This window comes from Stigmatopora nigra, chromosome 7, assembly GCF_051989575.1.
Source record: "Stigmatopora nigra isolate UIUO_SnigA chromosome 7, RoL_Snig_1.1, whole genome shotgun sequence".
NCBI lineage: Eukaryota > Metazoa > Chordata > Actinopteri > Syngnathiformes > Syngnathidae > Stigmatopora > Stigmatopora nigra.
In genome coordinates, this window is record NC_135514.1 from 12,767,574 (window position 1) to 12,780,690 (window position 13,117).

A 13,117-nucleotide genomic window follows, 5' to 3' on the forward strand; every position below is an offset into this window, starting at 1 on the left:
GGACATAAGGCTCACTCGTTGCTTTTTGTTTTTTTGAGTGACGCGAGACTGGACTTGCTCACGACAGCCTTGCTTTTTTTCCCAGCATCCTCCTCATGTTCTCCTCTTTCGCTCCTGCAATGCACGCACGAGCGTCTAAAGAGGGTTTGGTGGGAGAGGGCCAGCGCCCCTGGTGGGGGAAAGGGGGAAGGGTCGAGAGATCGGGTCAAAAAACAAAAAAAAAGGGGAGAAAAAAGAAAACATGTTGAAATCATTTGCCAAATGCACAAAATGCCAAATTGCACATCATTTTTTTTCCAGATCGGGGTGGGGACCCTGCCGTTTATCTCGCGGGCCACGTATAGCCCACGCACCACAGGTTTCCCACCCCTCTATTACATTTTTGGCAGCCAGGGTGATTTTTTTAAGCATTTTCTTTTAGATAAGCACACAGCAATAGAAAAGTGAACACACTTACCATGTGTGGATCACCTACGCTACAAACTGCAAATTCAACGTTTGTACACTATTTACAGAAAAAAATTCAATGTATTGTGCAAAACAAAAAAAACGCTCAATAATTTACACAACACTTCAAATCTCCCGAAATATGACGTCCTTGCTCTAATGTTTTCTCCAATTTCTGCCACATTAACGATGTTATAGCTAGATTTAATTAAAATCCTCAAACAGCAGTTTATGGGAAATTTAAGCTTTTTGGTTCAACTAAAGAATTTCACTTCAATTAATTTGAGGCTTATAGAAACATCTTTTCTATAAGCAACAATATTATGGCATCAATTTAGAGGCCAAATATGTAGATTCCAGAAAATAAATCGAATTGAGTTGTCAGGGAGGTCATCGGGTGGGTTTTGTGGGGGGGTATCCGCATGGTTCCGCAGTCCATCTCTTACCAGCCTTCCAGGAGAACCTTTAAGACTCTGCATACAAACCGGTTCGCTGTCATCTCTGGCCTTGACTGGCGTCGCTCGGCGTTGAGGATCAACACTGTAGTGGGAGGAGCTTCATCCCACCCTGGGATTGACGACAAGACTCCTTTCTTCGCCTTAACCGGCTAGAAAACAACGCTCTACTTGAAGAGTCCATGCTTCCTGACTTGACTGAACGCCAAGTTGAATTTAAAGTCCCAAATTCGGATCCCAAAAAAAAAGCACCTCCTTGGCAACAGAGGGCGCCACCTCCGACAGGATATACAAACCACAACTTTGTTCTTCTTGTCAACCATGGCCATCTTCGTCTTTTGTTTTTTTAAAGTCTTTTTGGAACGGAATGGCGTTCCCTCTTGGAGTCTTCTTCTTGAGTTTTGAAGTCTTGAAGCTGTTGACTTGGGGAAGGAAGAAAAGATAACAGCACACTGTTAGCGTTGACATCTGATAGCGCTAATGGAACAGGAAGCATAGTGCGATTGCCCTCTCATGTTTGCGGGTGGGTGCGTGACTCAAATGCCTTTTTTAAAGACTAAAGTAGCATTTTTTGTCATAAGAACTTGGGTGCGCAATGACTTTTTTGTTTAAATTTTCATCTCATACGGGACTTTTGAGTATGTTCTATATGGTTCCTATATAGATAGGTGCTGGCTTGCCTCCCTAAAATGTCTGAGGGATAGTAAAGTGCGCTGCTCGAACCCATACTGCTCCCCTGACCCCTTTTAAAAGCCGCTAATGACAAAACACCCACCCACCCACCCACTCAGGAGGCAGCCAGGGCAGTGGTGCTGATTTTGCAGTCTATCCTTAGGGGGTCAGAGGGGGTGAAGGTAACACCCAACCCAGATAGGAACTCCATACAGGAGTCTAAACTAAGGAAGCCTAATGTGGACTGCACATATTCGACCGGCAAGTCGGGCCTAAACCTGTGAAAGGGGGAAAAAAAAACAGAAGATATTATTAGCACTTTGGGGTCTAGGTTTTACGTTTGTGAATACAGTGATCCCTCGAATATCACGGTTAATAATCGGAAAATCGCAAAGTGGTATCGACCTTATTAGAACTAGCTTTTTCTGATTCAGTGCGGAGTCCTATTAGCAAGTGGAAGACAGCAGCAAAGTGACTTCCGCTTGCTAGTATTAGCGATGATTTTCACATTTTTGTGAACTTTAAATATATATATTTTTTAAATTAAGAATATATATATTTTTAAATAAAACTAAATATTTTGAAATATATATATTTTAAATGTAATATTTTTAAATGTAGTGTATATATATTTCTTCAAATCTAATTATATTTTTTAACGTAATATATATTTTTTCAAATTTAATTATATTTTTTAACGTAATATATATATATTTTTAATGTCATATTTTTTAATGGAATATATATTTTTTAATGTAATATATTTTTTTAATGTAATATATATTTTTAATGTAATATATATTTTTTAAATTTAATATATATTTTTTTAAATTTAATATATTTCTAAATTGAATATATATACATATTTAAATTTAATATATTTCTTAACTGAATATATACATTTTACAATAAAATATATGTATCCTTTAATTTTTAAAACAGCAGAAAAAAAATCGCAAAGACGCAAATTTGCGATAAGTGAAGTCGCGATAATCGAGGGAACACTGTAGTTGTAATGAATGTATCTTACGTTTTGACTATAGCCCGAAGAGCAATCTTTCTTTCCCTTTCAACAAACTTGTCAATGAGGTACGAAGCCATGCGTGGAGCCTCCTGATATAACTTGAAGAAACGGCGGAAGTTTCCTAAAGCCCAGGCGGCGCGGAGAGCGAGAGCGTGAGCAACACATACGTCAGCTTTAAGCGCCGGGGTCAAGTAGACCAGTTCGGTGATGAGATCTGTAGTTGGAAAGAATAAAAACAAATAAAAAAAGGAGATCACAAAGAAACGGACGCATGTATTTACTCCACATACCTCCAGAGTTTTTAGTAAAGATATAGTACAACAAGCGATACGCTGTAAACTCGCCGATGTTCTCTGAGGGGTTGTCCTTGTAGAGGGCCTTCAGCTGCGTCTGGCATTGGTTGAATTCCTCATGGTCACCCTGATAAGAAAAAAATACTTAGTTTCTTTATTTTATAGCTGCTAAAAAGCAGGAATTCTTACCTTTTCCAGGGCAATACGTGCATGACACTCGTACACTTCCACAGTAAATTCTGTGCGAACTCCTTGGACCTGCGTAAGCAAAATGGGGGGGAAAAACTCATGAAAATCTCGGCTTCTGTCTTTCAAGATGACAGCTTAGAAATTTTTCTAATCCAAACATTGCGAAAATAGTTATTGTCAATAGTCTTGGCCTAAAAAAGGGTCCCATTAAATTTGACACTCCACCAGAGGGGCAATTCAATTCTTTTAATAGTTCTTAGAACTTAGCCTGTGAAAATATTGATCCTTAAATGGTCCATAGAGCCCAATTGCCTTTTTATTTTTTATGTATCATGGGCTAAGTAAATATATTATTTGCAGAATTATTGTCTTTAGTATGTACGAGTTATCCAGTAGTGGTCGTAATTCATTTTTACTTATGATGATTAATTCAATGGAAGCTAATAGCTTAGCCTCAGCAGGCTAAATTTACCCTTGACGGTTGTCAGTTAAAATTCTTAACCTTTGTTTGCCTAAAAAAGTAATAAGTACCCAAAAAGGGCCTCCTTGCTAATTTTGCCAAAAGCACACAAAACAAAAAGTACCGTATTTTCATAACTATAAGGCGCACTTAAATCTAAAATTTTCTCCAAAATCCACAGTGCGCCTTATATATGGAAAATACGGTATTTAGCTTCTACAGTCAAGTTTGAAATAGAATAAGGCTGGGAAAACAACAAAATCTGTACTGACACTGATAAATGCAAAAAATATATTGAATAAACAATAGTACTTCAACCAATAGTAGCCTCCACGCAGAATAAAAACAAAAAATCCTATTAAAAAAAACGTACTGTATTTTCACGACTATAAGGCGCACTTAAGTCTTATATTTTTCTCCAAAATAGACAGGGCGCCTTTTAATCCAGTGCGCCTTATATATGGGAAAAAATAAAAATGTGCCATTCATTGAGGGTGCGCCTTATAATCCAGTGCGCCTTATATATGGGAAAAATGTCATTCATTGAGGATGCGCCTTATAGTCGTGAAAATACGGTAGAATAAGTCGATTACTAACCGTGAGGTCCTGTCGTATGGACTTCATCTGCTCACAAGCATAAGCGTAGTCCTGTTTGTTCTTCCAGTCAGCTTTCACGGCCTGTAAAGATTTTTTCAACACCTGTCGAGCAAAAAAAACAAAACAAAAACAGCACGTTATCATTTCTCGTCAACACAAAATTCTCCTCCACTGCAGGAAGCTCACATGAATAGGGCGCACGGTGGACGGGTCTGGGGCACAGGTGAGCCTCAGGTAAGGCTTGGTGATGTCCTGACATGTACCGACAATGGGGCAGTCCTCCCAGCTGAGGCCCTCCTGTGTCCCATCGGGGAGATCCAGCGAGTTAACGGACAAGACTAGGGGCTCGGAGCGAAGTTGCTTCTGGAAACGTGCCGCTCGACTCTGCTTTTTGGCTTCCCTGTCGGGGTCGTGGAAATCCAAACCGGCACTGCCGCCTTTTCTCTTCTTACCACCGGGTGTATTGGAGTCTTCTGTGTTTCTAAAGAATGGAAAGGATTGACAAAAAGTTTGACATTTTTTCCATATATAAGGCGCACTGTATTATAAAGGCGGACTGTATTATAAGGCGCACTGTATTATAAGGCGCACTGTATTATAAGGCGCACTGTATTATAAGGCGCACTGTATTACAAGGCGCACTGTCTATTTTGGAGAAAATTTAAGACTTTTAAGTGCGCCTTATAGTGGTGAAAATTCGGTAATTGCTATTGACTTCCAGGTATGAAGCACTCACTCACTACACAGTCACCTCTAGAGCCAGCCACTGTTGATGTTTTGGATTTTTTTGTATAAAATCATTGCAGTGGGGGAGGAGCTATATGATGGAAGATGTTGTAAACTAAGATGGCATCTGCATATTTAACAGTATTGTTTCAGTTCAGGCGTTTGTGTTTTTTTTAATATCCGACAGTGGTGGTTTTTCGTTTTTGGTTTTTTTCCATATATAAGGCGCACTGTCTATTTTGGAGAAAATTTAAGACTTTGAAGTGCGCCTTCTAGTCATGAAAATACGGCAGTTACCTCCTGCCCCTAGCTTTTCCGCCTCTTCCTCGTCCCCTTTCTCCGCCATGTCCTCGATCCCTGTCATTGCTACGGCCGCGACCGGCTTTCTGGTTTCGTCTTGACAGTTGAGGTCGAAGGTCGCTGGAGAGGCTGTTGTCTGACTGCGAACCCGAATCGCTAGATACACCAAGACAGAATATAGATGAGGACGGCCATTTCAAAACATGTTATCCGAAATTTACGGAGAAAAAAAAGATCTACCTCCGTCGGTTGCGCTGGTTGCTCCGGTCGCGGTTTCTGCCGTGGTTTGGAGATGGCGAGCGCGAGGAGGAGCGTGAAGAACTCGACGACGGGCTCCGCTGAGAAAAGACGTTTCTGTAGTGGCCCAATCGGTGGCCTCCGCCTCTGCCTCGAGACGAAGCAGTCGTACTTCCACCCCGACTGATTGAAACTTCCACAATTCGTGGGACGGCGTGCCAGCGTGGTGCTTGTTTGCTCTTTAAACTATGAATTTAGAAGACAAAAAACAAATTGTCAAATTCAGCACAAAAAAATAAACAATTTCTGCTGACATGACTATTTTTAAAAGGCATCAAGACAAACGGCTTTAAAACATGAAAATTACAGATTTTATAGAATTTTTCACCCGAAGAAAACAACAACTAAATACTCAAATCTTGTTGTCTTTCCAATTCCGTAATTATTCCAGTTGGTGCTCGGACGTTTGGTAGCCGGTCAAATGGTCACAGAGTTTACTGTTGAAACCAACTCTAAAAATTATATTCATGAGAGAGTTTATTATCTAAGACAGAGAGTTTAATATCTAAGAGAGAGTTTAATAATCTAAGTACTGTTTAATATCAAAGTACTGTTTAATATTAAAGTACTGTTTAATATCAAAGTACTGTTTAATATCAAAGTACTGTTTAATATCAAAGTACTGTTTAATATCAGAGTACTGTTTAATATCAGAGTACTGTTTAATATCAAAGTAGTTTGATATCAAAGTACAGTTTGATATCAAAGTATGGTTGAAAACAGCAGATATTTAGATATTAAACTCATGAATATAATGTTGAGAGCTGGTTACAACAGTAAACTAACTCTCTGTTACCATTTGACCAGCAACCAAACGTCACAAAATGGCGGCTAAATAAGCAGTATCCTTTTTTAAAACACTAGATTAGCCATTACCGGTGGTCCAAGAAAATTACCTTTTCATATACTAAAATACTATCAGCAACCATCCTTTAGATAAAGTCCATTCACACTAGACATCATCAGTATTTAGTGCTCTTACTCAGGCAAGGGTTCACGATCCCAGTCGATAGTATAAGCGGATCCATCCTTCAAACGGTCCTGCAAAACCTCCTTCAACACCTTCTCCGTGCGATCTTTGTCTTCCTCCGACTCGCAGGCCGTAAAACATCGCTGCACGTACTCCTTCATGGCCGGCGGCCAGTCCTGCGGTCTGTCAGCACAAGTTAGCGAGTCAAACGTCGGCCAAAAAGAGTCACGACTCCCCGGCTGAGCCGATCGGTGTGCTTTATTACCGCGTTTGAGCTGCTGCGTTTGCGTTCACGGGGGACGAAGGGGCTGGAGTTGATCCAGTGGGCTGCTCGCTCGGCGTGAAAGTCGGGCTAGAAACAGTCGCCTGATAGGGCCTCTTGGGAATATTGAACTTCATTGGGGCAGTGCCAGGTGACTCTGTAAAAATAAAGAGTTGAGCTCAGTAACCGCTTGTAACTCATTGGCCAAAATTGAAAAATGTCTCCACAAAATATAGATATTTTTAAATTATTTGAATCACTAACAGTATCTAAAGATTAACCCCTTCATGACCATTTATTATATGTAACAAATATGAGTAATATATCAAAATATTCAAATAACTTTTAATATATATTTTTAATTATTTGAATCACTTTAATCACTAACAGTATTTAAAGATTAACCCCTTGATGACCATTTATTTGTATGTATGAAGTATGGGGAATACATCAAGATATTTAAATAACTTGCTAAATTACAATGAAAAATAAAAAATAAAAAAATATTTTGACTTTCTAAAAACATTAGGGGAAAAAAACATTTTAAAAATCCTAAATACACCTTTTATTAATTTCATATTGTTTCTAGTATTTTCCATTTTAGTATTCTATCTTTTTAATATGTAATATTTTTTACTATTATTTCAAAAACATTGGGGGAAAAATTCTATACACTTTACAAATATACAATTTAGAAGTCTATACACATTTTTCCTTTTTATTAATTTCCGATTTTCATATTTTTGTTTCTAGTATTTTTCATTTTAGTCATCTAATAATTTTTTATATATGTATTAATATTTATCCAAACTTTTATACATATTTGCTGAATGTACATGCAAGAATGGAAAGGGTTAACGCTGTTAAATTGAGTGTCCGCTGACTTACGTTTCATGCGATGCCACAGTTGCTGTCCTTGTGTTTGGTTCTTGGCTTTATTAACCTCTCCTCTGCCAATTCCCCCGCCGTACGGCCCCGCTTGCTGCTGGTTTGGAGTGGGCGGGGGCTGATAGTTGTTTGGGGGCTGATAGCCGGGCCCATAGTTGGGACGTCCGGTGGAAGAGTTGTACATGAGGCCGGGGTCCACGTGTGGATACGGCACCGAATTGTTGGAATTGTAAGGATTGTGGGGTGGGGGAGGGGGGTACTGGGAATTGGGTGGGGGAGGTAAAGGTGGGGGTGGGGGAGCGCTAGGTTGGTCAGAGGTGCCTGCGTTTGGGGGCGGTTGAGGAGTGGAAGGGGGCTGAGGTTGAGGGGGGTACTTGGGAGTCGGTTCCTCCATTCCGGGAATTGGGGGAGGCTGGAAGAAGATACAGGATAACTTTAGGCTTAAAAAAAACAGCCAACTGTAACAGATCCTTATTGCGCAACACTTCTTGTGTACTTTAGCAAAAACATTGACATACCGTATTTTCACGACTATAAGGCACACCGCACTATAAGGCGCACTCTCAATGAATGACAATTTTCCCATATATAAGGCGCACTGTATTATAAGGCGCACTGTCTATTTTGGTGAAAATGTAACTTTTAAGTGCGCCTTATAGTCGTGAAAATACAGTAATTGCAATTGACTTCAAGGTATGAAGCACTCACTACACAGTCACCTCTAGAGCCAGCCATTGTTGATGTTTTGGATTTTTTGTTATAAAATCTTGCAGTGGGGGAGGAGCTATATGATGGAAGATTTTGTAAACTAAGATGGCATCTGCATATTTAACAGTATTGTTTCAGTTCAGGCGTTATGTTTTTTTAATATCTGACAGTGTTGGTTTTTCATTTTCTGTTTCTTCCATATATAAGGCGCACTGGATTATAAGACGCACTGTCTATTTTGGAGAAAATGTAAGACTTTTAAGTGCGCCTTATAGTCGTGAAAATACGGTAAATTACTCAACTCGACATTCCTAAGCATTTTTTGCCCCTTGTTCCACTCCCAATTATCTTGGAATATTTTACAGGCATCAAAATTAAAGAGGATCAAAATATATTGTATCAATTTGATGGCAATATCAAAATAATAATAATCAAATTTAAGAATCTTTCACTTGTATTTTTGCCTTCAAGTAGCTACCAAATTTGCGGAAAAATCATCATTAACTTTTCACTCTTCTTAGTTAAATGCATGATACACTAATAATTGTATAATACTTCTATTAATAATTTTCAGCTGTTCTCAAGCTTGATTGCAAGTATGTTTTGCATATTTAATATCTTACTTGTCCATTTGAAGGAGGTGGTGCTTGATAAGGTCCTTGTGGGACTTGATACTGATTTTGTGGGTATCCAACGCCATACTGGAATGTAAAATTATTCTATTAGGACAGATAAAGGGATTTTTTCAAATCTCTAAATCTCAAATATGTACATACCGGATTCATTGGATAGTAGTAGTTATACGGGTATGTGTATCCCGGATACTGGGGTGGATTTTGCTGATACCATTGATAATATTGTTGGTGCTGGACGGCAGCATCGGTCAATCCGGTCTGAAACTGGTTAGCATTTGGAGAAAAATACACTGTGCATTAAAAAAAAAGCAAGTCATTCGTGGTGTTGGTAAAGTTGAAGCTAGTCAAATCTTACCTCTAATGACGCCATATTGCCTGGTGCATTCTTGACATTTTTTGGACTCTTGGTAATAGAGGCAAGTGCTTGCCTTGCTTTTTCCCATTCGGGGTTTTCTTGAATATGATTATCTGGACCTCCACCGACATAAGACCTGTCAGGAAAACAATGTTTGATAATTTAGGAGTAGGAAAGAGTGTCAGAATAGGGAAAAATAACAGGTCATCTATTAAGTTTTTACAATTTAACAAATCCAAGTCAAAATGGATGGGACGTCCAGCACAGTCAATGGGACTGAAAACATGAACTTCCGAGTTTAAATTGCGTAGACGTCTATCTTTGTCAGTGGCATTTGATTAGTTTATAAAAGCTCCATTAGTTGTACAGAGAATGTTATTATATGATCGCCATTTTCTGTTTTTACTTTTGCCATTTATGTCCTACGAGATTATTTGGGCCAAGCCCATGAGACAACATTCTAGGTATGCTTTAGTTTTAAAAGTCTAAAAAATGTTTTGTAGATAATGCGGCGACGATTCGCATTTAAAAAAGAAACTAAACTATTTCAGTGGAAACCTGTTATTAAAAACATTCTTAACAATTTCCGTGTTGTTGGTAGACGAGTGTACTCGTCAACACTATAATCTTAACCTTAATCTTTTCTTGAATAGTTAACTTGTTTTACCATTAAATGTTCCAATCGCATTTCAATGTGAGAATATAACCACGTGTTTTCTTTTTTGACATGTGTTACATACCAGTTATTTTTCGGGACTGCTTGAGCCGCGTTGGCCGCCATTTCGCCTCCGATCAAACTAGCTTGATGCTAGCTTGGACGGCTTCGCTAGCACGCTGGCTAGCACGGATGCTAAAATAACACAGCCAGAGCCTCACTCGGTGGTGTTAAAGGCCTAACCTAAAAAAAAAACAGCGATTAACTCGTCAGGGAACTAAACGACGGATATCAAAACAGTGATTCAATGTTTAAATTAGACGAAGAACCAATACGAGAAAGAAGTAACTAGCTGATTCGTCACTGACAAGAAATACAGGAATACAAAATGGCAGCTCAGTCGTAAACCCAGCCCTATGACATAGTTGACAGGAAGTGCGTCATTTTAACGTCCTGAACACTTCAGAGCAGATAAAAAAAATCGAAAATGTGACCGAAGATGTATTAATGATGTAATAATTCGTATTTCATTTAGATTATATCATTTTTACTTTACAGTGGTGAGAATTTACAAAGTACAAACACTGCCGTGTTTGTAGTTTGTTTTGCAGACGACTATTTAAGTTAATCTGAAAACATATTTTTTAGATAATATCTGCTTATTAAATCTGAAAACATATTTTTAGATAATAACTGCTTTTAAATCTGAAAACTATATTTTATATAATATCTGATAATGTCCTATTCATTAATGCATTAACTTTGTTGTTCAACCATAGTTAATGAGATGTAAATGTAGCTATGACGTCACATCTACTTCCGGCAAAAGCGACTTTAAGTGACCAGTATATACACAATATCTCCCATGAAAATAAAATAAATAGAAATAATTTCTGAATATGACACCACTATACTGTTTCTCGAAATAATAGGAAAACAAAACCTTGGCATCCTAGCAGAAACGTATTTTTTTTAACTGATGAATATTCATTAGCTGCCAACCCTTCCACTTCAAATGGATTGGACGCCTATTGCTTTTCACTCTCAAAAGAAGTAATTGTTTGGGACCCTTGTGAGGATAAGTGGTTCTGAAAATGAATCAATGCAAAAAACAATTGAAACACTCATGACCTAAATGCATATATATAATGGAAATTATATATTTTCTTTTCTAATACGTGCCACTAGGCGGCGCGCTACACAAAAATACATAAAAAGGGACCTATTATAACGGCCAAACTTGAAAAAAAATCCCATATAATTATTCATAGTCGCTAGCCTATTAACTAGGATAGACTCCAGCACCCCACATGACTCTAATTAGTATAAAGCGGTTCAGAAAATGTGACTATAGAGCTATATATTGAGCAATCTTGAATAACGTCCATATATTGTGGGACCCTTAAGCCCCCTCATCATCTGTTGTATTCATTTGGAATGATGCAACATTCCAGAATCACGTACCGAAAAATTCCAAGACTATTTCAGACTCTTTCCAAAGAAAAAAAAAACGAGACGGAAATATAATCATGATGTTTTCATTCTGACCTTTTCCAAAAAGGATGTGTGTGTTTATGAATTACCGAAAGCAGAGTCATATCCTGCCTTCCCATTTGTTTCACTCCTGCTATTTTTATCCTTAGTATTTCATTCCAATGGCTTGTGAAGTTTAATTGGGTTTAGGTCGACCATTAAAAGTTCTGTTTTACGTATTTTGTGGTATTTTAACGTATAAACGAACATATCCGTCCTCATTGTCAACCAGTTGCGACCTCATCGCGCAAATATGTTGACCGTTTGTGACTCCCCCTTCAAAACAATGACTCACTGGCAACTATTGTTGTTTTTTTTCTACCTTTGGGAAGGAAGCTGCATGTGGTAGATTCCATATATTCAGGGATGGAAACACATGTCCAATATTCGGATTCAATATAACACACTCATAGTGCAAATACCATTTTTTAGCCTTAAAATTACCTTAAAATCATCAAATTTGACAATTTCTCGCGTATAAGCCTCCCCTGATTCAAAAATTTCACCTCCATATACTTTTTTTAATAGGTAGTAGAAATATTGTAAATTGGGTCAATATCATAAGGAAGTTAAATTCAAAAAGATAAGCTCCAGCACCCTCCGCGACCCTTATATAAGCAGTTTAGAAAATTAAATAATAATGAAAAGTAGTATTTGTGTCTTTTCATGTAAATAAACCTGTAAACTTGTTTTAGGAAATGAAAAAGCAACAGTTTTACGAAATATTTTTTATATTTTTGAATTTTTAATCCAATTTAGGAATGAAGCAAATGACAATTGGATTGTCCTGGCAATTGAGCAAAATAAAACAAAGGGCTTTTTCATTTGAATGGATCAATTGGCTTTAAAGTGACAGTACATAACAATACTAATAAGAGTGAGTTCATTCAGTTGTATTGAAGTTTTAGTGAGCGTTTTGCCAGATTTTCTGCCACTTGAATTGGACATCTTGCACTCATTTACTCATTCCACCCCCCCAAATCCCACAAGTCAAGGCAGAAGCAGCTGTCCCCGTCCCGTCACCAAGGTGCCAAAATCTGATGCAGCTTTTTCCTTCAGCGCCATTCCATTGTCCAAAAAAAAAAAAAAAACTGTTGTTGCTTCGGTTCACATTTTTATCCCCCATTTACATACTCTAAACCAAGGGTTTGTATTTTACCTTTTTTAAATATATTTTTAGATTTTACAAAATGATTTTTGAACTAAAAAAACAGAAAAAAATGGATTAAAAATGACAATTATTGATTTAAAAGGGGGAAAATCAGGAAATCTAATATACATCTATACTTTTCAGTTTTTATTGATCTAAAACAATGTTTATTTTAGCTTTTTTTAAATATATTTTTAGATTTTACAAAATGATTTTTGAACTAAAAACACAGAAAAAAATGGATTAAAAAATGACAATTATTGATTTAAAAGGGGAAAAATCAGGAAATGTAATGTACATCTATACTTTTTATTTTAATTTGATCCTAAAACAGAAAGTCGGCACTCATCATTGACTTTCCCGGGCCACACACAATGATCCCGTGGGCCAGATTTGGCCCCCGGGCCGCCACTTTGACACGTGTTCTAACTTTTATAAAGGAGCTAATTCAAGATTTATTTTTGTAACTCTCTTAAACAGTGATTTGTTTTCATTAATGAG

General features: G+C 37.7%; 1 protein-coding gene across 1 annotated transcript; it reads right to left on the reverse strand.

Moving 5' to 3' along the window:
- Nucleotides 1-1,689: 1,689 nt before the first annotated feature.
- On the reverse strand, nt 1,690-10,346 carry leng8 (leukocyte receptor cluster (LRC) member 8). The gene is made up of 15 exons (XM_077720692.1): nt 10,019-10,346; nt 9,279-9,414; nt 9,065-9,187; nt 8,912-8,989; nt 7,581-7,992; nt 6,696-6,849; nt 6,443-6,613; nt 5,404-5,646; nt 5,161-5,319; nt 4,324-4,618; nt 4,138-4,239; nt 3,081-3,149; nt 2,889-3,018; nt 2,605-2,812; nt 1,690-1,852 (listed from the first exon to the last, which is right to left on the reverse strand). Exons 1-15 carry the CDS (start codon nt 10,057-10,059, stop codon nt 1,690-1,692), a joined length of 2,484 nt encoding a protein of 827 aa, XP_077576818.1. The 5' UTR covers nt 10,060-10,346.
- Nucleotides 10,347-13,117: the final 2,771 nt, after the last annotated feature.